Genomic DNA, 25619 nt, shown 5'->3' on the forward strand with positions numbered 1-25619 from the left:
GTTTGTAAACATTAATTAAGAAATTACTTTGTAAAATATTTTCTTTACGAAAGTTTGTTTTATAAATGTCATTGTTTTTTAAAGTTTTAGTATATTTTCTCACTACTTGTCAGGAATCATATTCTGAAGCTATTAAACTGTCATACTCTAAATTTCTGCTCTTAGTCAACTTCAAACTTCCTTAACAACCAATGACTCTGATCTACGCGAGTGTCTTCACTCTCTGTCTCCATTCTCCATTAAAAAAATCAGACAAGAGTAAGAGAGAGAAAAAACAAAACAAAGGAAATAATAAAGAGAGTGTTTCTCTTTCTAAAATCATATGGCCTCCATGCCTTTGGGGCCGCACCACCACCAACCACCGTTACCGTCGGCGCCTCCACAACATCCTCAACCAGAAGTGCCTCGCCGGAGCTCCGACATGGAGACCGATAAGGTACTTCCGCTCAATCACTCTTGTTCCTAACTCTGTTCTTCTTCATAGTACTCGTATCATCGTTGATCTACTTCATAAGATTCGTTTCCCCCGGAAATTCAAGCGATTTACGGTTTTTACTTGCCGGAGAAAATTTATGAATCTCCGGCGACGACGCCTCTGGTCGCAGTGGTTTTACGTTTTCCTAACAGCAACAGTTATTCTCATGGGGAAAATTGCAAAAATAAAAATTTATTTTTTATTTAGTGGTCTTTGAAAATGTGGAACCCTTTCACTTCCTGAAAATTTTGTTTCAGTTATCTATCAGGATTTGTATATGTGACTGTTATCTTTTAATTTGTCTGAGTCATGTTTCTTTCAGATACCTCTAATATACTTTTGAATTATTCTCACTCTTATTTTAGTTATGCATTTTATTTAACATCTTCTGTTCCTTCCTAATATTACATCTCTTTGTGCTCTTTTGAAATACCCTTTCTCTTTGCTTCAGTTGTGGTGGATTGTTGTACAATTAAACTGTTCTAGGTTGCTTCAGGGAACTAATTTTCTTAGGTTCTTTTTGTATGGTCTCCTAAGTTATACTAGAGTTATTTTTGGCATGTGATGCTTTCTTGTGAAATGTGGTAACCTGAATTTACTTTAGCTAAGTGTATATACCCTTTTACCTCTTTACACTTTGCTTTTTCAACTTCACATTCTACCATGTGGCTGAATTGTTTTGGTAGCCATTCATTTATGGTGCTTATGTTTTATATATGTGCAATTTTCTTATTGTATAACACTTGCTTTAATCAATGGGCAATCATTAGATGCTACCTTTTCTTCCTTAAATTCGCAATTTCGTACATGCGTGACTTTGAGAAGATATGCAATTTTTACATGATAAGCAATCAGCACATGATGTTACCATATTAAGTGGATATTTCTTAACCAATTTATTGATGATAATTGTTGTTGTTTTATTAAGTGGAATTTATTGACGATAATTACTTTAAGCCAAGTTTAACAATTGGTTAATTCAATAAACAAGTTATCAATAATATTGTATCAAGAGTCAAGACTCTGAAATTCGTGTGCTGTATTAGGATCATTGTTTTACTGGATTAAATATCTATTTGTTGCTATAAGTTGCAGGATATGTCAGCTACTGTCATTGTACAGAATGATGCAGTCACTGGCCACATAATATCTACCACAATTGGAGGAAAAAATGGTGAACCTAAGCAGGTATGTTCGTGTTCTGATCCTTTTCTTTCTCAACTTTTAGCTTTTGGCAAAAATTCAGTTTATATCATCTTAAGGTGTCTGTAATTGTGTTTAGTGATTATTGTTTAGTTAATAATTCACTTTCTTTTGGGGATGGAGAGTAACTACATTTGGGGGTTCGATAATCAAATTACTAAAAGTACCTTTTACATTCAAGGGTTTCCAGAAATGTGATATTGGTTGTCAATCAGAGGTTGGCTTATTTTCCCATTGCCTACCTAATCCCGTAGCTTTTTTCCACCAACTAGATTTTGGGGTCATGGAAGGTGTATAATTTTGAAAAATATTGATTGGTTGCAATGTTTCTTCGATAACTTTGAACACTCAAAATTGGTGAAATAATCTATGAATTTCCCAAATATTTTATTTTGTTATGATTCCATCTCTGACATCGCTTTCAGACCATCAGTTACATGGCAGAACGTGTTGTTGGCACTGGATCATTTGGAGTTGTTTTCCAGGTATGGTCAATAATCTCTAAGGTGACAACTGTAACTACTTAAGCTTTCTCTGCTCTCAAGTACCTCATTGTTTTCAACCTTTGTGGGTTCCTTTTTGACCTTTAGGCGAAGTGCTTGGAAACTGGGGAGGCAGTGGCTATAAAGAAGGTCTTGCAGGACAGGCGTTACAAAAATCGTGAGCTTCAATTAATGCGCTTGATGGATCACCCAAATGTAATTTCTCTGACGCACTGTTTCTTCTCTACGACAAGTAGAGATGAACTTTTTCTGAACTTGGTAATGGAATATGTCCCTGAGACGATGTACGGGGTTCTAAAGCACTACAACAATATGAACCAGAGAATGCCCCTCATTTATGTAAAACTATATACATATCAAGTATGAACTCTTCTCTGTTTGAAATTCAGTTTTGATATGCTATTCTGAGCTCTGTTGTTTTTAAACCTGATAGAAATTGAGTCGGGGTTTGATTTTTAGATCTTTAGGGGACTAGCATATATCCATACGGTATCAGGAGTTTGTCATAGGGATGTCAAGCCTCAGAATCTTTTGGTACGTCATTCTTTTACTTTTTACCTCAATGTGGTGTGTTCATTTATTCTGAGCTTAATGAATGTATGAACTGCAGGTTCATCCTCTTACTCACCAAGTTAAGCTTTGTGATTTCGGGAGTGCAAAAGTTCTGGTATGTTGGTCTGCATTCTTCTTGTACATATCATTGTTTCATGAATGTGTACCAGCATGATATTGGTGGACTACTAAAATCATCTGCTTCTCAATGAACATAATGCATAATGTCTTTAAAGATATTTCCTGAAGTTCAACTTTAATTTAATGTGGTGATGGCATTTCAATAAATAACAATTAAAATGTTTATGTTGTTAAGAATCTTGACTCCAAGTCTCTACTCATTCTTTTTTCATGTTATATGAACAATAAGTGGGTGAGAAGTTGTTAGTAGGAGTGTCGTGCCAAATATGGTTACAATTGTCAGTCTCATGAAGTTTCCAAGTTAGATCACAATATGCTAAGATTGTATTATGATACTTTTTTATATATCAGGTCAAGGGCGAAACAAACATTTCGTACATTTGTTCACGTTACTACAGGGCTCCAGAACTAATATTTGGTGCAACAGAATACACAACTTCTGTTGATATCTGGTCAGCTGGCTGTGTCCTTGCTGAACTTCTTCTAGGCCAGGTTGTTATACTTTTAGAAGCCTATGCACTTATGTTGCTCGTACTTAAGATGTTTTTCTACATGTTTTATAAATGTGTTATGTTGACTTCTCATAGTTTCATTTGCAATATTTGTTTAGCCATTATTTCCAGGGGAAAATCAGGTGGACCAACTCGTGGAAATCATTAAGGTGATGGCTATTCATTGCGGGTATCTCCTTGGATTGCATGAATGTTTATGGAGAGGTCATTATTTAGGTGTCTTCTTGTAGGTTCTTGGTACTCCGACTCGAGAAGAAATACGTTGCATGAACCCAAATTATACAGATTTTAGGTTCCCTCAGGTTAAAGCTCATCCTTGGCACAAGGTAAAGGCATTTCTCAGTCAACCTCCTTTTCATATATAATGATGGCAAATGGATTTTAAAATATGGATCTAAAAGAAGAAAATATAATTTTCAACATCAATAACTTGCTGTACAAATAAGTTTGTTGGTGCTTTCCTTTTGCGACCGATGAACCCAGTGGTATTAACTGACCACTGATGAAATCGACACCCTACTCAGTAGGATATGGCTTGATTGTTGGTTGTTAGTTATCAGATGGTGATTGATGTATTTATTGCCATGATTTATGGTTCAGGTTTTTCACAAGCGAATGCCCCCTGAAGCAATTGACCTTGCATCAAGGCTTCTCCAATATTCACCAAGTCTTCGCTGCACTGCAGTGAGTAGGACAAACCTTATTTCCTCCCTTTTCACTTCTCTCACCTTCAAAAGGAAGACAAACTTGCATATCACAGTAGCTTTATTAAATCCATGTCTTAAGGCATGTTATGGTTTTAGTCAACAGAATTGGTCTAAATCTCACTAATGGCTTTTATTGTTTCAGCTGGAAGCATGTACACATCCTTTCTTTGATGAGCTTCGTGAGCCAAATGCACGACCACCTAATGGTCGTCCACTGCCCCCGCTTTTCAACTTTAAACTGGAAGTATGTATTTAATCGGTTTGTTTTACTGAATGTGATACATGCAAGGCCTTTGCATTGTTTACTATTTGTCATGTGTTCTTATGACTAAGAACTGCACCATTTGTTCTGCATGATCTATACACAAGTGAGTTCAATGTAACAATTTATCATATGTATATTGCAAACAAGCATCTAACACCCCAAAAAATAGTACAAAAAGTATTAGTCTAAAACTAGTACAAACAGTGTTGTTGATATACATCTGATCACAATCAATTCAGCTAATCATGATAGCAGTTTACAGCAGCCTGGTTTCTAAAATGCAAATCATCATTGTAGTTATTAGAGCCAATGCTGACTGTAGCTTCTGGTGCTTCTATATAGCTTGATGATTCAAAAATGGAAACTTCGATGATTGCAGATAGCTGGAGCATCACCGGAATTGATCAACAGGCTCATCCCAGAGCACGTTAGGTGGCAGACCGGTCTCAACTCCCAGAATTCAGCTGGTACATAGATGTAAAGAGATAATGAAACAAGGAGTTAACTGATCCAGGGCTCTTTGTGGTCAATATAGCTGGGGGTTGCAGCATAATATGCAGTTCCCCCCCTGTGAAATGTATACATGTGTACCTACTTAGTAGCTAGTATTTCATTTTTAGCTAAAGCATACATATCTTCTGCATCTGTTCATTGTTTTGGTCAGATTTTAGGAAGCTTTAGTATAGAATGATAGCAGTCGTGTTTACATAGGTAGGGGAGGCCATCAGAAATTGGAGGGCCTCTGTAGTAGCTTGGCTTGCTTTTTACATGAGCTACTCATTTGTTGTATGTAAGGTGTCACAATCTTTTGATGTGAAACCAGATTTTTTTCATTATTGTTTGCAATGTGTTGTTTAGTGGGCTTCCAAAGGATTTCTTCAATAGACGTCCAAACCATTAAGCCATTATTCTACCTTTATTTCTCCATATAATGTTATTCATTCCTAGTGAATCCACTCAGGCAAATGAAAAATGACCAAAATGTTCCATTCAGTGACATAGGGTATAGGCTCTGCTTCCCTGATGAAACAGTCACAAAAAACTAAACAACACATGAGTAACTCCTTTCATTTGGAAATAGAATTGTTCATTTTTTCTAGGGCTATTTTCTTGGCCACCTGTGACAAGTTCCTGGACCAAATATCCAAACACCTGAGACGATAGCATATTTTGTTTCAGCAAATAGGATATTTTGTTTTAGTAAAGACGATAGAACAATGGTCATAAACGCATCAATCAACTTTTTTGAGTTTAACAACCCGGGAGATGATTGTTTGAAGCCGCAAGGCATTTGGTAAAGCCAGACACAAAATTTTGATTGAAATCCAATTAGATCCCATTGCACAATAAAGCCTGACACAAATTTTTTGATTCCAGTATTGTAAGTTGTAACTGTTCTCTGTAAAAAACTAAGATAATACATGATTGTCTGCTATGGATACAATCATATGATATAACATAAAAACTACGGTGGGAGTTCACCGATTCAACAAAAACAATCCAATCCCAAATGCATTTTATGTCCATCAATCAACAAGCGAACAAACAAATAATCAGATTCCAAATCATGGAACTCGTGTTTATCGGGTCACTTAAATATTAAGCATTCAGAGAAAAAACCAGCAGGTTATGTGCATTAATCGAAAGCCATTATTAATTCAAAATCCACTAATCCATATCTGTATGGTTCGAATGATTTGCAAAACATATCCCACATGTTCGTGGCCAGAGAGATTTAATTAAGAAATATCATCAAAACAAATAAATAGAGTTCGGAAGTGACAAGTGAGAGAGACGAATCAGAAAGAACGTAGCGATACAAATTGATCATATCAAATATATAATATTCGATAATCACTCATCTTTTTTTGTATTTTCTTTCATCATATTCACCTTCATCTCTGCTTGTAAAAATAATAAACTATAATTGACAGAAGAAAAACACCATAAAAAGTTTAAAAATAAAAAATAAAAAAACGAACGAAGAAGAAATTGAAAGAGGAACAATCAAGCTACAAAAAGACTCAATTTGAGAAGTACATGAAACTTCCTTGCAACGATGCTTTTAAAGACAAACCCTAGCACCAGTATTTTATGCGGCGCTGCTGATCAAAGCTTCTCTAGTATTGGGCTTCCCTTTTGTTTCAACCCTTTCTTTTTTATTTTGGGCTTCAAGCCCATTTTGCAGTACCCGTTATATTTATGGGTGGAGATTTGAAGAAAATATTTTTTTGACAGTCATAACTATTTATGTGCAAGTAAGCAGTTACGAATGCGTTAAAAATAAACATGTGACATTGCCTATGTCTTTTCCGGGGAAAATGTATCTTAAGTCTTAACTCCTTTATTTGTTTGGTTTTTTTTGTTGACTTTTTTGCCTTCCACATTCACTCTTCCATTCTATTTTTTCTTACCCTTGTCTGCTAGGTTTGAAAATAGGTAAGACTGATCAATACGTGAAGGCTAAGGTATTAGTTTAATAGTGTAATATATATTACTAAAATGTCAAAGGTTTATTTTTTATAAACAATACTTATTAGTAGTGTCAATTCGAAAGAGTCCTTACTTAACAAATATAAAAAATATTATTGGTTACCAAAAAATTAGCCTACAATTGGTTTTGTTAGACTTGGTATATAATAAACTCATGGCAGCCTCTTATATTTTTTATAGTCTAATTAACTAAATAAGTTATATCATAGTCTATTGGAAAACTTTTAACCTTAACCTGATGATCTATTTAATAAAATATGTATTATTTTTATATGTACAAATATATAAAGGGAAAAGTTGTCTATGCAGATTCTTTTATTTCTATCATTGATTTTAATTTTAATTTTATCCTTATAAGACAATTAATTAACAAATTTTAATTTTATCCTTATAAGACAATTAATTAACAAAATGGTAATTATATCGGTGTCATATTAAATATTCAATTTTAATACTATTATTTCTTATATTTGTTTAAAATTTTCATTAAAATTTCTTATGTTATTATATATGATAATTTATATTTTCAACTTATATCTTATTATCTCTATAAAATTAAATTTATCATTTTCACTTTTAATAAATTTCATATCTTTTATTTTAAAATTTTAGCCTGTATAACCTTTATTTATAAAGTATTAATTTAAAAATTAAATCTACTGAATAAAAAATTGCGAGCGGAGTAATAGTAATAATATAATATTATAATTAATTATAATATTTTAAGTACACAGTATTTGTTAAAATGTTTATGGATTTAAGATTATCTGTTTTTATCAATATGTATTAATATATTACTACAAACTTGTAATTGAAAAAAAAACATGTTTGAATGAATTTTTTAAATGATAAGTTCATCTATAAAAGTAAACAATGTGTAAGAGACTTGTTATCAAACTTACGTCTTCTGATTGAATTTTGACATGCATGCTAAATATTTTTAAGCAAAGTCTATTTAGACCCCACCTATTTCTAACTCAGACAGAAATTGTCAGAGGAATCATTACTATGGGAGAGGAGGAGGTCATAAGTGTTTATATTGTAAAATCAATTTTTGGTGCAATGAAAAGAACATGTATGATACAATTGTAACCATAGAATACACTCCTAATCATTGCTGCTGCAGGACATAGAGGAGGAGGCCATAAGTGTCTATACAGTAAAATTGATTTTTGATGGAATGAAAAAGGACATGAGATAGAATCGTAACCATAGAATATGGTTCTAATCGAAATGCATTCACACCATTAGCTTGGAACACATGTAAGACTTGTTCATATCGGTTCCGCCTAACTTGACGTAGTCTAATCTCACCTTTCTTCCTTGGTCTCTTCCCAAATACCTGATACCTATTCCCACAACTAGTGGTTAGCAGGACTCGACCCCTACCTATTCACCCGGTATAACTTGATCATGATCAAACCCAAATAGGATCGGGTTTCATTAGGACCAAACATGACTTGACCTGACTCGTCTCATGGTCACTCACTCATCATATTTGTATATTTCTCTATTCAAACCTATACAAAATAATGACACTTTTTTGGTCAAAAGTATCACTGGTCTCTAATTTTTATACATGATTAATAAGATATATACATATATTATTTTATATGTCAAATTACTGATAAATAATATTGAGAAAATTTTATTTAAAATGAATACACATTATATTTAATCGGGTCTAAAGGCGAGTTCGAATTTAAAGACTGACCCAATCAATATTTAGGATCGGGTTAGCTTTGGATCTAGAATCAAGTACGTGTTCAAAAAATGATCCGACCAACATTTAGCGTCGAATAAAGAACAAACCTTAACCCGCTCACCCCTACTCACAAGTTACACTGTCCTCTCTCACTTCACCACGTCTTGTTAATCTAAACATTAGTTCTAGTTATCAATCATTTTTTTTTGCCCTTTCCGTACACATTCCTAAAAAGTGGAAGCAAAATAGGGGGTATGATGAAAAAGAAGAAAGAGACTATGAGGAAAGACTCCTCTAAAAAGCAGGAGTGTAATGTACATGACTCCAAACACAATTGTGGTATAAATTCATTAAATAAATATAAAAATTCCATTCATTCATATTTCAATATTAGTACAAATATCAAAATCCAATTAGTTCAAGAAGAATAAGGGTAATAAGAGCATATACACCCATCTGTGAATTACATCACAGGTTCTTGAAAGAGTCCTGCACAATCTTTATTTTTTTCACACTTCTCTATAACCTAAGAAACCCAACTAATATTTTAATTCAACCCTACATCTTTCATGGATTTTTTAAATGGACTCCAGACATAAGTATTAATTTCCAAATCAAATAATATCCCTATCCAAACTTTTTAATCAGTCCCAACAAACTTTGACTTGTAAATCAAATAAAATCATTTTTCATTTACAATCATTCCAAACACCCAAGAATGAAAAGAATATATATATATAAAATAAAGGGTGGAATATGAAGAGCAGAAGAAAGACCAATTTCTTATAGTGCATGGAATTTACAGTTTTTACATGTTATAACAGATATGTATATATGCTACAATAAAGAGTAAATGCACTCTCTCCCTCTCTTATTTATTTGGGAAATAAAAAAATGTTGTCATAAAATAAATGTAAGAAGCTGAACAATAGTAAGAAAAGTAATGAGACTAGTACTACTACTTTGGCTGTGCATTAAGTTTGTCACTTCTTGCTCTTGCCTTCTCAATTATTGCTTTTCTTGAAAACTCTTGTATCTTTCGTTCATGCTCTTTCAGCATCACATCCATATTGTTGGATTGAGCTAGTAATGGTCCTGACATATATATCTTGTTTTTCCTAACCACATGCTTATCCTGAAATTATTCACCAACAATCAAGTAAATAAATAAGGGACTTTAGATTTAGCTAAAAAGAGTTTTCAAACTTTATCATAATGTCATTTTCATTGTTTAGTATCTTCAACATTCCTTCACAACTCCATTCCTCTCTCTCACCCTTTCCACACACCATTATCTTCCTTGATCCACTCCACTAAACTCAACCCCGGTCAAACCATACCTCATCGTATATTAAGGAAGTTACAATAGTTTAAAAGAAAAAAATATGTCCTGCAACAACTCTTGACCTTGCTCACGTAGTTCTTTTTGCCCGAAAAACATAAGTTTTCGTGCCTGTACAAGGTCATGTTTCACATATGTGACCTCGGTCACCTATTTGTTTTTCAGGACAAAAAACAGAAGTGTGAGCTTATGCATGTGCACGTGGCAAGACCGCCTATAGGTGTTTGACAAAGAAAATGTTTTAAACTAATGTAATTTCCTTAGTTAGCATTGAGGTATGGTTTTAACAAAGTTTGAGTGGCATAAGGTCTAATAGAATTAAATTTGAGTGGGTAAGTGGGAGAGGAAGAAGATGAGTGAGAGGGAGAATAGAGTTTGAATGATTTGGGAAAGGAAGAAAGGAGTTGTGGAGAAGAAAAGTGTAGTTTTGGGATTTTGAAGAAGAAAAAATGGTTCAAAAATTCTTTTGGGCTAAATCTAAACTCATGAATAAAAGAGTAAATCTTCAATTTAGCCTCATGAGATAATAAGTTGGATCCTTGAAAGTTTTGTTATCACTAGTTGTCCTTCAGCATTTTCAAAAGTCACCATATTAATCATTTTAAAGTCTTAAGTCACCAATTAAATCCTTAATTTTTGGAGAATCTAAAGGGTGACAACATTATTTTGGGAGCACTACGGAAACTTTTGATAAAACCATTAGTTTCCATTGTCTAAATGTAAAATATTATAGTTCTAGAAAAAAAGGTAAATAAATCTCATTCTGAGAGAACAAAAAATCATCAATAGTAATGCTATAACACTTCTGCTCACATCTCTTCACGCACCTATAAGTGGCACAACACAATGTAGCCATGCAAAAGTTCTTGTGGGACGAACTACAGTAACATGGTGGAAACTATAATGAAGTAAAGAGATATGAGTGAGAGCAAGTGTAATAAGCATTACTCAATCATCAATTCTACCTCTATAGAAAGAATTGTGATTCTTTATTCTCAAGAATGAGGCATTCATGGAATCATCATTCCATGCTTATTTTTCTTAACAAACATGGGAATGTCCATTCCATGCTCATCATTTCACAAACCAAACATAACAAAATAGTTAGTTGTGGGGCAAAAAATAATAATAATAAACTAACCGGGGTTAATTTTTCACTAGGAACTCTTCCACTTTCAATTTGAGTGAGATCATCAATCCTTCTTTGGTCCTGCCTTCTTGAATCTGATCCACTAGTTGACTCCACAGATTTTCTTACTTCAATTGGTTTTCCGTGGTGCAACTGAACTGGCTTTTCTTCTGCATCTTGAGAAGACATAGGCCTAGATGCTGTTAGACCATATAGTTTTGATTGGTTCATTCTGTTTGAAACAGGATCCCCATCATCAACTTCCTTCCCACTCTTTACCCATCTATAACCAGGAACCAATGGACCTGAACGTGAAGGCCTCTTACGGGGACGCCCAGATATATTATTTCCCGTTTCTTTAACATCTTCTGAGTGTTTGTTGGGAGGGAAAAGCAGAAATCCAGACACAGGCTCTCTATGAGGGTTCCGCAATTCACCTTGGTTCTTCGAGATGGAATAACGGAGGTCTGGCTGCATTAGACAAGGCAAAAGTATGAATAAGTTGAGCAGTAGAAAGGACAAGTGAAAAGAGCACTGGGATACTAAAATTTAATGCAAGATGGTTCCTTGCTAAAGTATGTCAGGGATTCGAGTTTAAATGAAACACTGTGGGGTGAGCAGCCTCAGTATCTCGACTGAGGATTAGTCTCATTCAAAAGGTATCGAAAACTTCATCAGAAAAAAACAATAGGCACTTGACATTCATATCTGTATATTCTTTTTTCCATTTTCAGGACTAACAGGACACTGATGCACCAGGCTGCCTTAAACACATGGATTTTCCTTCTGCACCACACTATTAGATAAGGAGAGATGCCATTAGATACAAAGGTCAGTTGCTAGTTGCATCAGCCCAAAAAGGTTTAGGTGTTCTAGCACAATCATTACATAATAAGAATAGGGTAAGTCCTACACAAAGAACAGGTATAGCACAACACTCTGACTGATTCTAATAATAACCAGCAATCATCAAAGAGATGAATTTCTTAATATTTCAAAAGGATCCCACACCGGGCCTAGAAATGCTGAATTGAGCTGAACCAATAGACAGTCCAAACTCTGAAGTATAAAATTCTTACTTTTCTTTCCCCCCAATTTCATGGTCACAAGACTCACTATACTACATGGCAATAAAATTTGACTTATCTGTATTGACATGCATAAGACTAAAAAAGCACCCTATAGAGGAAGACCATGCAATAAAATCTGGATCTTCTTTGGATTACCTGTGATAACATGCCTGGGTCAGCTGCTGTGACATGTGCCCTAGGTCCTTTTTCTTGTCTAACTCCTGACCAAACTTTTTGCTCTTTACCTCCAACAGCACCTTCCCTGAAATGATAATAAAAGAACAAATGCATATTGGTTATATTATAAAAAACAGGCTAGTATAAAAAGGAACCCGTTTTTCACAAATCACAAATGAATGAATTGAGTGGCAAAGAAAGCATAGCCAACAGTTATAAAGAAACATATATAAGCACACAGTTGCATTGTCAAAATGTTTGAGAAGGCTAGAATATGACTGCCTTCAAGACTTCAACCACCAATAACATGCTTATTTCTTTTATTATACGTACATGACAGACCCCAGCAATGAAGGCATTCTTCGTAGCAGAGATGTCAACATTCAAACTAATAACCAATAAGAATTGAATTTGATTCCCCAGAAAAGGTTCAGATTAAGCCATATAATTTATATTCCAAATGAAAGCTTAGATTATAAGAGTGAACATATTATCATAATACTAATTCCAAAAACAAAATAAATATCATTGTCTTAGCCTGAACTTAAAATAATTAACCTATATCAGATACCTTCTGTTTGCTTCATCCTGCAATCTGGTGTCGATCTCTTTGCTGGGAGGGTATTTTGGTAAACTTGATGGATCACAAGCCAGAGGCTCTGATGTAAAGAACTGTCAATAGTGAAAAATTAATCAAAATTGAGAATCACATGCCTCTCAGGATGTATAGTGAAAAATGCATCTCTTGATTTGTTTATTTGCAAGCTACAAACTAATCTCTGATAATTTCACTTCATGATTTCATTGCATGCCCTTGTATTTAATGGCAAGTGCCAACTAGGTGCAGATTAAGCGTGCAGAGGAAAATGATCCTTCATACACTACTGAGATTATATTGGAGAAGGATGAAGCTCAATCTCAATTAGAATACATAATTACTTGCTGGAAAATTAAACCTGCATACCTCACTTTTCAGAGCAGCAGCTGCTGTCCCTCGATGTTCAGGATCTACAGAAAGGAGGGTCGCTATAAGCCTAACAGCAGGAGATGGATATTCCTTGAATGCTTCTGCAACACACCGTCTATAATTGTTTGCAGGCTTGAATATAGTTAAATGTGGCAACCGCAATTTAAGCCAATAATCCTCAGATGGTGAGCCACAAAGTTTAAAAATTCGATGCAACTGCTCAACCTACAAAGAATTAAAGTTAACTTTCAGGTACCTCTCATATACCTTTATTGATATGCAAAAATCAACTTATAAAATTGGGACCAACGGTCTAAACAGGTATATATGAGTTTGGATACTGAAATTATGCATAAGGAAGTGGAATACACTAATAACCTCACTGTAAACTTAAAGGTAAAGAAGCATGGAGAATGAGATCACCAAACAAAAGTGGTAACAAATTAATAAAAAGAAATAAGATCATTTTCATCATGTAACAGCAGTACAAAAATAACTTTCCCTTAACATTCTTGTAGTCATTATGTTAGATATGTCTAAGCAATTTCTGTAGACCTGAGGTTACTAAAATTAAAGGGCATCCCTTAAAATATACAGGTTATGGTGATAAAATGACGGAAACTAGATTCATAAATGTCATACCTCCGTTTTTCCTGGCAATATGGGTCTGCCTGTGTATAGTTCACCCAATATGCAACCAGTGCTCCACAAATCCACTGCAACTCCATAATGATTTGCTCCGAGTAAAAGTTCAGGTGGTCTATACCACAGAGTTACTACACGGCTTGTCAAGGGAACATTGTGATCAGGGTCAAAATGACTTGCCAAACCAAAATCCGCAATTTTCAAGACACCGTTATTGTCAATGAGAAGATTTGAGCCTTTTATGTCACGGTGGAGGACACCATGACTGTGACAATGATCCAGTCCACTAAGAAGTTGATGCATATAGCATTTCAGCTGACATACGGAAAGTTTTTTTATTTTAAATAGAGTAGCAAGCAATCAAAGTTACTAATTGAAGTTTGAATAAAGACAATGCTCCATGTATAGCAAAAGACCGAGAGAATGAAAACAAAAATCATCAGTACCTGAGGTTCAGAGAACTTAATGGCAGGATTTGATGCAAGTCCTGTAAGATCATGTTCCATATACTCAAAAACAAGGTACAAGCTGTGAGACATTGAAGATGTTATCAAGCCCTCCAACTTTATTACGTTTGGATGGTCAAGCCTACGCAGAACATGGATTTCCCTTGCCATAAATTTAACACTCTCAGGATCATGATTATGAAAGCGTACCCTCTTCAAAGCAACAATCTTTTGGTTAGTCAAATCGTGTGCCTTATAAACAGTACTATAAGTTCCTTGCCCAATCTGCATAATAGAATGCCATCAAATGATTTATTTAGAGCGATAGACTCCAATCATCAATGATAAAAAAATAAAGAAAATTCAATCCTTCCTTCGCCAATATAAGCAGTTTATACAACAGCAAAGCCTTAATCCCACTAGGTTGGGCAATATAAGCAACTTATACTCACACAAAAAAAGACAAACAAAGACAAAATTAAACCTGCCTAACTGCCATTTTTAATCCAATCCAAAGAAATACACAAAAAAACTGCAAAATGAATTGTATATGAAATCTGATCACTTAGTTTCTGTATTCTATAACCAAACTTTATTGAGCCCCTTCTTTTATATTACCGAGTTTGTGTAAATTTCAGTTAATTTTGAATCCGGTTAAAAAAAATCCATTCAGCTTAGGACACTAAGCATTTGTGAAGCCATTTTCCAATAAGAATATAACATATTTAACAACTCATCAATATACTTTTATTGGAGATCAACACCATAAGCACCGAAAGAGCAGAACAAAAGTTTTATCCTAATTTTAACAATGCCAGCAAAAGTGGACTATCTTATATAGTAGTGACAGTTGACTTATTAATAAAACACAGAGCAGACAAGGAAGTACATACTTTATGTAACCGCTCAAAAGTGTTTGCACTCCGTGGTACCCATCCGTTGATAGCTTCACTGGCAACAGAAGAAAGCCAATACGGCCATCCGGCTGCAACTTGCTCTCCCTCAACAGCCTTTGGAACCCTTCCAAAACTAGGATGATCAAAAACAGCCAATTCAGGTTTCTCTATTCTATTCATTCTATTTTCATCATCATACAATTTCACTGAACCATTGTCTTTCTTATTAACTAATGAAACTTTCACATCACTACTATGACTATCTAGTGACTTATCTTTCACGCTAACCGCCTCAACCTTTTTTGTGGAATTCAATCGCAAGGAACTCAACTCTGAGGGCCTTGTGCTAGATGGTGATAGTTTATTTTCGATACCTTCCGGGCTGTCTTCCACAGCTGAACTCTTCGAACATATACAACCCATGTTGGATCAGCAAAATAACACTTCAAATATACAATATTACCCTTCAACAACTAAGATCACTAAAATATATGAACCAACTAAATAGAATCTCTTAATTATCTAAATTCAAAGATGGGAACTTCTCCTTATATGCAAATACCTAGTTGCATCTGAACACCTTATATCAGACCGAATCAAAACCCCACGATTTCTCTGTCTAATTGAAGATTCCAATCTGACCCAATTCTAAACCAGTAAGCTTCAACCAAACGCACAATTCAGAACCCACCAATAACTTCAAGCCAATAATCATTATCTGTGAAAAAGGGGACATTTTTTGCAGGGAAAATTAAAGGAAAAGTATGAAAAGGTGGTGAATGGTGATAACAGTGAAAGACTTATATTATTATAAACCACCGAATTAATAATTGAAAAATTAGGATAATAAAATACCTTGATTGACCATTGAATTGATAATAAGAGGAGATGGTGGACCAGAAACTTAAGAAAAAGAAAGAAAAATTGGTTGAAAGTTGAACGCGTATTGAAACATTAAATAGTAGAAAATTATCATAAAACGTATCAAAAGAAACCACTTTCTCTCTCTTTCTCTCTAGTGTTAGTGTAGTGTGACTCCCTCCACCTCGTTGCTTCTGTGATGGAACGGTTGTGTTGGTTTTGTGTTCAAAACTTATGAAGCATTCATAGGATAGTTATGATATATATTTGATAAGTTGGTAGATATATTCTTGAAAAAATGTATATGTTTTGTGATACTATGGGTATAAATTTAATTCACAAAATATAATAAACGTATGAAATTTTGATTAAAATATATATTTTTTAGACAGTATTAAATACAAAAAAATTATATTATCATAATAAAACAAAGGTTAATATTGATTAATAGGAATAATATGGATCCCATTTAATGTTTAATCCATTTATGGAGATGCATTTCCTATTTATTTTCTTTGCAATATATATACTTTGTTTTTTTGTCAAATTCATTTTGGTAAATCGAATATTGTGTTTACTTCTTATACTTAATTAATTATCTTATGTTTTTTCTCTCTTTGAAAACATTTTAAGGGTATCTAAAAAATGTTGGATTTTTATAGATTATTTATTTTTTTAAAATAATTTTGATACTATTTGAATAAGTATCAATATCGAATACACAAACATACAACTTATTCAAGTATTGTTGTTTGATAGTTAAAAACTTCAAAATAAATAATTGAGTTCTATTTGGAATGTGGGTATGAATTAGTCTTTTTTTTTATTGTATGATTTAATTCAGTCTATAATCTTCAATTATTTAGAATGAGAATTTTCTAATGAAATTATCAATTTATTTGTGATGACAAGACTACATATAAATAATCTCCTAAATTTACTACAATACACTTGAATAATATATAGGATGGAATATGAATTTGATATTTCTTACCATTATCTAAGAAAACTATTAAACTTGAGATTTTTTGTCCTAAAAAACTTCTATCCTTTATCTCTCTCAAATTGTGATATTAATTAAAGAAAAAGTAAATTCTTTATTTTAATTTAAATTAAAATGATATTTTCCTCTCTTATTTTAAGATTAATTGAACATTTATGGTCAGAGTAATAATTTTGAGCTTATTTGACATGACACTTGGCTGAGAATTATTACTATAAAACCGTATGGTGGGTCTTATAGCTTGTCTCTCCATTTCAACTCTCGGACACATTATGTTATGCTATTTACTGAATTTTTTTCCCTAGAATAAGAATAAGTCAATTTAGCTTTGATACAAAATAGCAAACTTTTTAATTGTATTAGTGGATCGTTTTTTCAGTCATTCATTGAGTGATAAATCACTATAAGTGACGGAAATACTCGATTTAAATAACGGAAAATCAAATATTTTAAAACTGTATCTAAAATTACTAAAAAAGTGGAAACAAGACCATATATATTTTGATCATTTTGAGCAAAGCCAAAATCTTTATAGACTGAACCAATCATTAGTTCCCAACCATGGGTTCGAATGGAATCCTATACATAAATCAGTTAATAAAAGAATCGAAAAAACTTTTATTGTGTCACTGAAGTTATATAAGAATTCTTGAACCCAAGAATTCAGAATAATAAGTTCTTGATTACCTAGAATAGAATAACCACTTAGAATAACGAAACAGATTATATTTGTCGAGAAGTGCAAAATCGTATGGATACGATCTTCGTTGTGCGTCTTGATCAATTGGATGGTTTCTTTACAGATTTGCGGTACGAAGGTTTTGTAGACGTGTTTCCGGGTATTCCTTTAGCATTTCATCCAAGAGAAACAGTTCCTCGAATTCTATTAATTTTTTTAGAATACTCTTTTCTTGAATGATATTCAAGAAATTTTCAGATTGCCTAGTATTCCACCAATTAGTAATCCAAGATTCCATAATTTTATTAAATATGAAAGAGATGCACCAGGGCAAAAAAACGATAGATGTAAGATATAGAAGGGGAATTAATGCTTTATTTTTTGCCATTTTTCGTCTTTAATGAACTCATCTTCACCTCATCCGTCAAACTCTATATGATAATAACGATACTTTATTTATTAATGAAAAAAAGATATATATACTAACAATGTATGAGTTTTATATTTTATTATTGCATTATTTATCATTGATATTTAATTATTGTTGACTTTTAAAAAAAATAATTCAAATCAATAATTGGATGATGAATCTTTACATGTATGGGCATAGATTTTACGATCTTTATTAATTCTTGTATGAAAATAGAGTATTACTCTTCAAGAAGCAGTGGGTCTTCATGGTTTTTATGAGGAATTTGAATGACATTATTCATTGTTTAGACTTTAGAGGCACGTGGTGCTTTTTATCAGTCTAAAGCGATAGTATTTTATCATTCTCTAATTGATTTGACCTTTCATCATGTGCCAGACAATTTTTCAATCTCATGTCCCTCTTCAAATGATATGAAATAATTGCTAAAATAGCATGTTACATTTAGTTTTCAGCCACAAAAAAAAAACTAAAGGAAAATGTTCTGCAACCAATAAAGAACCAATTGAGTTGATCATTTTTTTGATTGGCAAGAAAACTTGCATCTGAGCATTGAATTATGCACATAAATCTGAAATTCTGAATCAACATGGTACTAAGGGATGAAAATCTACTAACTACAATAACAAATATGATCAGCAAAGGAAAGCAAAAATATAATGTTTTTCCTCTTCCAGTGAACAAAAATAAGATATAATCATAGCCAACAACTCTAATGCATCCCTTGCATATCATTTCCAAGAGGAAATTTTGGAAAACAATGCAGACCCTATCCTCTTCAACAGTCTCTATATATCATTACAATGTTAAATCTGCAAACATAGCACAAAGCTATTAGTGATATATATATATATATATATATATATAGTTGAAGATTGGTTAGCTAATTAACTCAATCATATGAAAGGTTCCAAGAAGGCAAAGATGCTAAACAGTGCAGCTGTGCAGACTACAAAATGCCCGTTTTGCCACCACAGGTGGACGTGCAACAAAAGAAATCATGAAGCAGATAAAGGTTTTGCAGAACCTTCAAATATTTAAGCAAATATCGACACGAGACAGTCAGACAAAGATGAATGGGCCAAGCAGAACGATAAGCACAGAATAGAATATTCCATGCATAGTCATCAGGAAATGATGACCAAGAATCAGCAAAATTTGTATTTGAGGATTATTTCACGTAAGGTACACACAAAAAACACAGGAAAAATTAGAAAAATAAGCACTAACTTACAATAAAATAATCCACCATCCCGTAACAATGAAACGTTCTCTCTCAGTGACTTCATAGAAGACCAGCATGGAATAATATGTTCAACATATTTATTTATGGTATAACCTTAGTCATATGATACGCAAATAGCTTTGAAGATAAAACAGTCATGCTATCAAATTAAACTACGCATAATACCCAACATGTCAGAACTGAGCCTTTGGTTTTAACTTTGACAAATAAAATTGAAGTGCATTGAATCGAATGTTCATGTCACAAATATATTATGAGAGACTTCATTGCCAGCTTAATCAGTTATGAGATTATGTCACACACAAGGGAAGAAAAAAACAAACAAAAAGGACGTATTTTAGCTCAGCATTGACATACACTACAAATGACACAAAAAATAAATAAATAAATAGAAGCACAAAAATCAACAGAAAAATATTTATAGAAATTACCTTTATGCACAGTCAACCTTTGGGATATTACCCTGTAACAGTCTGTAATATCCAGAGGCCACTGCTGTATGCTATGCTGAAAATAACAGAAACAAAAAGGGTGTAATTTCAGGTCGACATCAACATACAAGAAAAATTACACAAAAATCAACAAAGAAATCATAAAAATTACCTTTATGCACAGTCAAGCTTGGGATTTTTTCCCTGTGACAATCTGGAATATCCGGAGGCCCCTGCTGAATGCTTCATTGAAAAGAATTTTGGTTTGCATGTTCTGTAACCCAGGCAACCAAGACAGTAGTGCCACAGGAACCATAACAATGACACCAAACATTATGTCATATAGACGAGCCACTGAAACAACACCATTCCAAATGATGCTGGACTGCAAAAATGGCCGAAATACTTGGGCAATTGATATCAGACCCCAGCCAGTGGGAATGAATGCCAACAGGCAAGTAAAAATGTCCACAAATTTGAATGAAGTGAATTGCAGCAAAGCAACTATCAGAAGTATGCCAGAAACTATGACAAGGAACTGGACCAGACGATATATTATATGCTCTTTGGCTGCATATCTGTTCTGAGCATACGCTATCACCACATAAATCGCAATGACAACAAACATAAAAAGCCAAGACAGCAAGTAAACAGCAATACTGGTACTTTTAGCAGCAATGCCTAGCTGAAAGACAATTCCATACTGGAAAAAAAAGAACCTCAGGTCTAAAATTATCTCAAAAAGCTTTCCCCAAAGGCCAGTTACCTTTAGATGATCCTGCTCTTCGTACCACCACCTTTCCCAGCTCTGCTCAGCCTTAGCAAACACACTTCCTCTGTACCAAATCCAGTTCATAAAGTCATCAAAATCATAGACGGTTTTTAACCAATCAAAGCCTGAAGGATTAAACACAAATGGTGCCAAAAACCACGATGCAACTAAGAACCAACTAGTGACGGTCATGGCTATATACACAAAGGTGTCAGTTGCTACAGGACTGTGTGTTGCATAAATTATAAGTATTAGCCCTAATTCAATTGCTTTCACAAAATGGCTACGGGCAAAGAGTCTATAGTTTTCAGCAAAACTTTTGTGCTCAACAACAAAACCACGACCAGTAGCCCGATATTTTGCCCCACCATGAAGAATAGTTCGGCCGAAGAAATGACTACGAGTGCCCATAGAGAACGTGTAGAAAACAGATGAAAGCTGAAGCTGCATTGTCAAGAAATCCCAGATAGCTTGAAGGAAACCATGCTCAAGGGAGTTCTCTACAATCATTGGAAGTGCAGTGAAAAGCCCAAGTTGGATTAAGAATTGCTGATTCAAGATGGTACCAAGTGCTTTATTGTTATTGCTGTTACTTTTCATTGCAGCTTCAACACCACTAAGTGCAAGATATAGTCGACCCCATAAAAATGCATATACCGTCAGAATCACCATCATTGTGTTGAAGAAGAACCCAACAGTAGTGTAGAAGAATGATAGCATCCGGAAAAAATCCAGTCTGTGACCCAATCTGTACACATCTCTGCTCAGGACTTGTTCCCCATTTCCACTGGCAACCTTTGCTTCAAACATCGATACTTGATTCAACCCAACATCCCTTCCCTTTCCGACCTGAATGTATTCATGGTGCGTGACATTACCTCCACGAAGAGTACAATTAAAGCCAGCAAATATGTCCTCACTTATGTTGATCACTCTGGAAGCCTTACTGACACCACCTCGAGTTAAAAACCAAAACCTGTCAAACACATCTGGATGACCATAATGCATTCTAACTTTCAAAGGATTTGCCAAAACCCTTTGTCCTAAAGTGACAAAACTTGTTTCCTGAGCTGACATGAACCGAGCAAGAGAGGAAACAGAACCAGTAAAAATGTGTTCCCTAACTCCCAAAATAGTAGGTTTCCGAGTGCCATAGTTATGCTTGTACTCTTCTAAGAGATTCCGCATTTTAAGTGCCTCCTCAAAGTAGTTGTCCTGGTTCATATCAATAGTCTGAACTGCATCACCACGAGTGAAGATGAAAGCATGATTTTGATTTTCTGGCTTTCCCTCTCCAAGCTTCAAGGGACCAGGCAACTTTACACGGTAGATTTCCACCTCCCTCTGTAGTTGCTGGTCATACTTAACAAGAACAGAGTAATACTCCTTGTCGTCCCTTCCAGTGGTTTTCTCATCAACGTAGGCAACTCGAAGGGCTTCATTTTCTTCCATTAGACTCAAAATTTCATCAGCACGAAGATCCTTTTTTGCCTTCTGAGTTCCATATATCTGGCAAGCAACCACATATGTGAATTTCATTAGAGCAGTCCCATTCTCATGGCCTTTGAATAACAAACTTGCTGAGCTGCCTGCTCTACTTAAACTTCGAAAGGAAGGTGACTTTTCAGAGTTGAGACCGTCTAAACTGTCATGCCTCATTGGAACAAGTTCACGTGCGCCTTCTCGGATATCCATTTCTGATGCAGAATCCAGAAAAGCCAACATCTGGAGAACCCGATAGTAGTACATCATCCCTCTCACTGTCCGGGATAATGTCTGGCCTCTGTAGGATGCCCAGAGCCTCAAATCTCTAAGTTTATCAGTCCAAATATCACTATCTTTCATCATCCCCTCCCGACGCATCCTCTCCACAAAATTCTTCCACTCATCATCATATATAGTCTGCAAATAGTACAGGATTGATACCCCATCTTCATTCTCAGTTCTGAGCTGTTCCTTGCTGAAAACTACTTCTTCACTATAGTAAGGTGTTAGAACACTGAAAGCCATCATCTTCTCAACTTGGGGAGCACGGGGCATATTCATAAAAAGAGAGTTACTGAAGAAGGCAATCCTACGCCTAGCTTCTAGATTTATTGGGATGTTTTGCATTGAATCCTTGGAGGTAAGAATTGTGTGCAAGCGCCGAACCTGCCGATAGAAGTTCTCATTGTTGGTGTCAGGCAACTGAACAGCATTCTCAAAAAGTAGACCTGAAGCAGGATTGCGTGGGGCCAAACCATCCTCCCTTAGCTGATCATTCTTCCTTTCCTCGTTGAAAAAATCTCGGGTAGCAATTTCATAAAGGGCCTGGAGAGTATTCACGACTAGGTTTAGATCTTTCTTGGGCTTGTTCAACAACTCAACAAGCTTTATCAACTTGTTGTGGAGCAGAGGCAGTGCCGTCGTTTTGAATGTTCTAGTGAATTTCTCAATCTCAAGAGAGTGATCAATTTCTTGAAACAGAACTGTCACAATAGAATGCTCTTCACTATTGGGTTTGATGATCTCAAGAAGCAAGTGCTTGACACTATCATATGCCTCGATGATAGCACAGCGTCGGTACTCATTCTTGCATATCTTATTAAAAAGCTTCATATCAGTTTCATTAACTAGTTCTTTGGCCTGACTGAGTGCCAGCAGTAACTCATTGCAGAGAAGAAAACATGGCCACCGGATAACCCTGACATTCCAAGAGTTCTGTGGTAGCTCCAGCAGCTCAACCTCTTTGTCAGAGATGATATCCTCCTCCCTGAATGACATAATTATTCCATTCCATATCAAAGCAAACTTGTTGGCTTCAACCTGGTTAGACTCAATCTTCTTATAGGGCCGTCCGAGTCCATACCTGCAGGGGCAGGAGCCAAATCAAACATAAAGGAATGCATGAAAACATAACAAAATAGGGGGAGGCCTTGGCATACCTCCGTCCCCCCCTCCATTCATCTCTGCATACCTGAGCTTTAACCGGTGGATGGCATTCTTAAACTTGCTCGCCAATGTTCCTCTTGCATTCAACAATTGCTCCTCTGGCATGAGATTAAATTGAATTGCACTGGCAAAAAACTGGAACCTCAATTTCAGCTGCTGCATGTTTCGAATCTCACCCAAGTGTGCAAACAACCCCACAGCCGCCCCAACAAAAGATGAATATATTGAATACCAAATTTGTGTATCCATCAAATACACCAACACAACCGGAATCCACAGTAAAACAGCCGCAAATCGGTTACTGTTATGAAAAAACTCATGCCATTGATACTTAACACCCTTAAGTTCCAACACTGCCTTTGTGGGAGCAATCATGGGTTTGACCTGTAAGAAGTAGCTGAAGCAAAATTTTGTGGCCAACACAGCAACCCAGAACAATGTATACTTAATGTTGTCCACAAACCCTTCTCTCAATCCACGGCCAACAAAAATTCTACTCTGAAACCACCACGATAACAGGTAAAAAATCCTCCAATTTGTATTCTCAACAAAATTTCTAATCCAAGGTATTATAAAAAGGGCTAATGCTAGAATCTCTGGGATGACGAAAACAGCGATCGCCTCCAAAAAATTCACCACCCGACTATTTGCTGCAGCCGACCACCGTCTATCCTGGTTTCTCTGAGACCATATCCTGACATAAAGCACACCAAAGGCAACAATCCACCCTGCAGCAACGATAATTTTCAGAAACATCCGCACTCCGAGCCACATGGTCTCCCTAGAAACCAACCTATACTGCATCCCAAAATCGAGCAAAGACTGCATAAACCTCAAGCCACTCCAAGTAAACATAATAGTCAAAGCCCTGACTTGTACAGTCCTGTCTTGCAAAGCCTGCCAGGGATAAGTCTTCTCCTCCCAAGCCACAATTATAGCAACTTGAAGAAACAGAATCAGCATCACCCAGAGCCTATCAAAACTCCTAAACAGATTCCAAAACGACCTCTGCTCTACAAATCCAGTCTTGCCCACATGCTTCCCACCACTACCAGTCACGAAAAAATTGCTCCCAAGATTAATAGGCCACTGGAGCTTATCAAAACATCTCCTACTCCAAAAATACTCATTTATATCATCATAATTCCTCCAAGCACTATGGGGAGCAGTTCCGTTCCTACTACTATCAACTTCGCGCTTAATTGTATCATAAATAGGCTTAATCACCATATTCAAAAAAGCATTCTCACCCGAAATCGAAGGCATCACAGGCTGACCAGTACTATCATCGATGTAACCTTCCAAAATTCGATTAAGCTCCATTGCCATGTTATGGAAGATGAAGCAAATGCACTCCGGTACGAAGCGAAGATTTGCCGCCTCGCCCCAAATCAGTAGATAGAGAGATACATAGAGAAGCTCACGGCGCTGATCATCAGAATCACGGCGGCGGCTGTTATTAGAGATCCAGATATTTGATTTCTTGCCGAGATATGAGCACCAGTCTGTGTAATTTTTAAGAAGCTTCTTTCGGAAGGGGCGAAGAACGGCATCGTCGAGTGTGTCGATATTATCCGGCGGCGGAGTGAGGCGCATCTGAGCATTGGCAAGGTGGAGAACAATATGCTCGCGCTGGTTCCGAACGTTGTCGCGTTGGAACCCGAAGAAGAGAGCGAGCCAGTCGAGAAGATCGTAATGTGGTTGCCATTGAGCAAATGGAGGTCGTCGGAGGTCTCCGACGGTGTTGAGGGCGGCGGCGGCGGCACGGACTTCAGGGAAGCGGAGGGAAGGGTGATCGGCGAGGAGATTGTGGACGGGGATTATGTTGTATGGTTCTTCCTCCTGCGGTGGAGCCGTCGGAACAGGTGGCGGAGTGTTACGGTGGCCAGTACTCATAGCATCGAAATTGAAAACCCTAGAAGAAGATATTGGGAACTAAATGATGAAGTTGAAGGTGTGGTGGTTACAGTTGGGTGTAACCGTTACAAAGAAAGAAGAGAGAGAGAGAGAGAAAGTTAGTGAGAGAGAAAAAACGTTG

The 25619-nt window shown here is 35.5% G+C and overlaps 3 protein-coding genes across 7 annotated transcripts; 1 reads left to right on the top strand and 2 right to left on the bottom strand.

Moving 5' to 3' along the window:
* Window positions 215-5199, top strand: LOC109325372 (shaggy-related protein kinase eta-like). Of its 2 annotated transcripts, none has more exons than XM_019557698.1 (12): window positions 215-436; window positions 1565-1663; window positions 2104-2163; window positions 2269-2541; window positions 2641-2715; window positions 2792-2848; window positions 3226-3366; window positions 3485-3535; window positions 3617-3712; window positions 3987-4070; window positions 4236-4337; window positions 4738-5199. In XM_019557698.1, exons 1-12 carry the CDS (start codon window positions 323-325, stop codon window positions 4831-4833), a joined length of 1248 nt encoding a protein of 415 aa, XP_019413243.1. In that variant the 5' UTR covers window positions 215-322; the 3' UTR covers window positions 4834-5199. The 2 variants fall into 2 exon arrangements, with proteins under 2 accessions (XP_019413243.1, XP_019413244.1); XM_019557699.1 differs by having other exon boundaries at window positions 217-436; window positions 1571-1663.
* LOC109325371 (probable serine/threonine-protein kinase At1g54610) lies at window positions 9314-16216 on the bottom strand. 2 transcript variants are annotated; one of them, XM_019557697.1, is made up of 9 exons: window positions 16084-16216; window positions 15226-15946; window positions 14333-14617; window positions 13884-14201; window positions 13239-13466; window positions 12846-12946; window positions 12254-12359; window positions 11037-11468; window positions 9314-9697 (listed from the first exon to the last, which is right to left on the bottom strand). In XM_019557697.1, the coding sequence occupies exons 2-9, from the start codon at window positions 15649-15651 to the stop codon at window positions 9515-9517; spliced, it is 2079 nt and encodes a 692-aa protein (XP_019413242.1). In that variant the 5' UTR covers window positions 15652-15946; window positions 16084-16216; the 3' UTR covers window positions 9314-9514. The 2 variants fall into 2 exon arrangements, with proteins under 2 accessions (XP_019413242.1, XP_019413241.1); XM_019557696.1 differs by having other exon boundaries at window positions 9314-9691; window positions 11040-11498.
* LOC109325369 (callose synthase 12-like) lies at window positions 18665-25619 on the bottom strand. Of its 3 annotated transcripts, none has more exons than XR_002105128.1 (4): window positions 23607-25619; window positions 20051-23498; window positions 19910-19954; window positions 18665-19013 (listed from the first exon to the last, which is right to left on the bottom strand). XR_002105128.1 is itself a non-coding variant. In XM_019557695.1 (3 exons), exons 1-2 carry the CDS (start codon window positions 25475-25477, stop codon window positions 20063-20065), a joined length of 5307 nt encoding a protein of 1768 aa, XP_019413240.1. In that variant the 5' UTR covers window positions 25478-25619; the 3' UTR covers window positions 18665-19013; window positions 20051-20062. The 3 variants fall into 3 exon arrangements, 1 of the variants encoding a protein (XP_019413240.1); XR_002105127.1 differs by having other exon boundaries at window positions 19879-19954; XM_019557695.1 differs by lacking the exon at window positions 19910-19954.

The sequence above is a fragment of the Lupinus angustifolius genome, chromosome LG13 (genome assembly GCF_001865875.1).
Source record: "Lupinus angustifolius cultivar Tanjil chromosome LG13, LupAngTanjil_v1.0, whole genome shotgun sequence".
In the NCBI taxonomy this organism is placed as follows: domain Eukaryota; kingdom Viridiplantae; phylum Streptophyta; class Magnoliopsida; order Fabales; family Fabaceae; genus Lupinus; species Lupinus angustifolius.

Coding starts and splice junctions, on each gene's coding strand:
- LOC109325369 (XM_019557695.1), bottom strand. CDS start 25,477: ATGAGTACTGGCCACCGTAACACTCCGCCACCTGTTCCGACGGCTCCA. Junction 23,499..23,606: donor ATCCACCGGTTAAAGCTCAG/GTATGCAGAGAT, acceptor CTGCCCCTGCAG/GTATGGACTCGGACGGCCCT.
- LOC109325372 (XM_019557698.1), top strand. CDS start 323: ATGGCCTCCATGCCTTTGGGGCCGCACCACCACCAACCACCGTTACCG. Junction 3,536..3,616: donor AACTCGTGGAAATCATTAAG/GTGATGGCTATT, acceptor GTCTTCTTGTAG/GTTCTTGGTACTCCGACTCG. Junction 4,338..4,737: donor TTTTCAACTTTAAACTGGAA/GTATGTATTTAA, acceptor CGATGATTGCAG/ATAGCTGGAGCATCACCGGA.
- LOC109325371 (XM_019557696.1), bottom strand. CDS start 15,651: ATGGGTTGTATATGTTCGAAGAGTTCAGCTGTGGAAGACAGCCCGGAA. Junction 14,618..15,225: donor CTTTTGAGCGGTTACATAAA/GTATGTACTTCC, acceptor TCTATTATGCAG/ATTGGGCAAGGAACTTATAG. Junction 9,692..11,039: donor CTAGTGAAAAATTAACCCCG/GTTAGTTTATTA, acceptor GAATAATTTCAG/GATAAGCATGTGGTTAGGAA.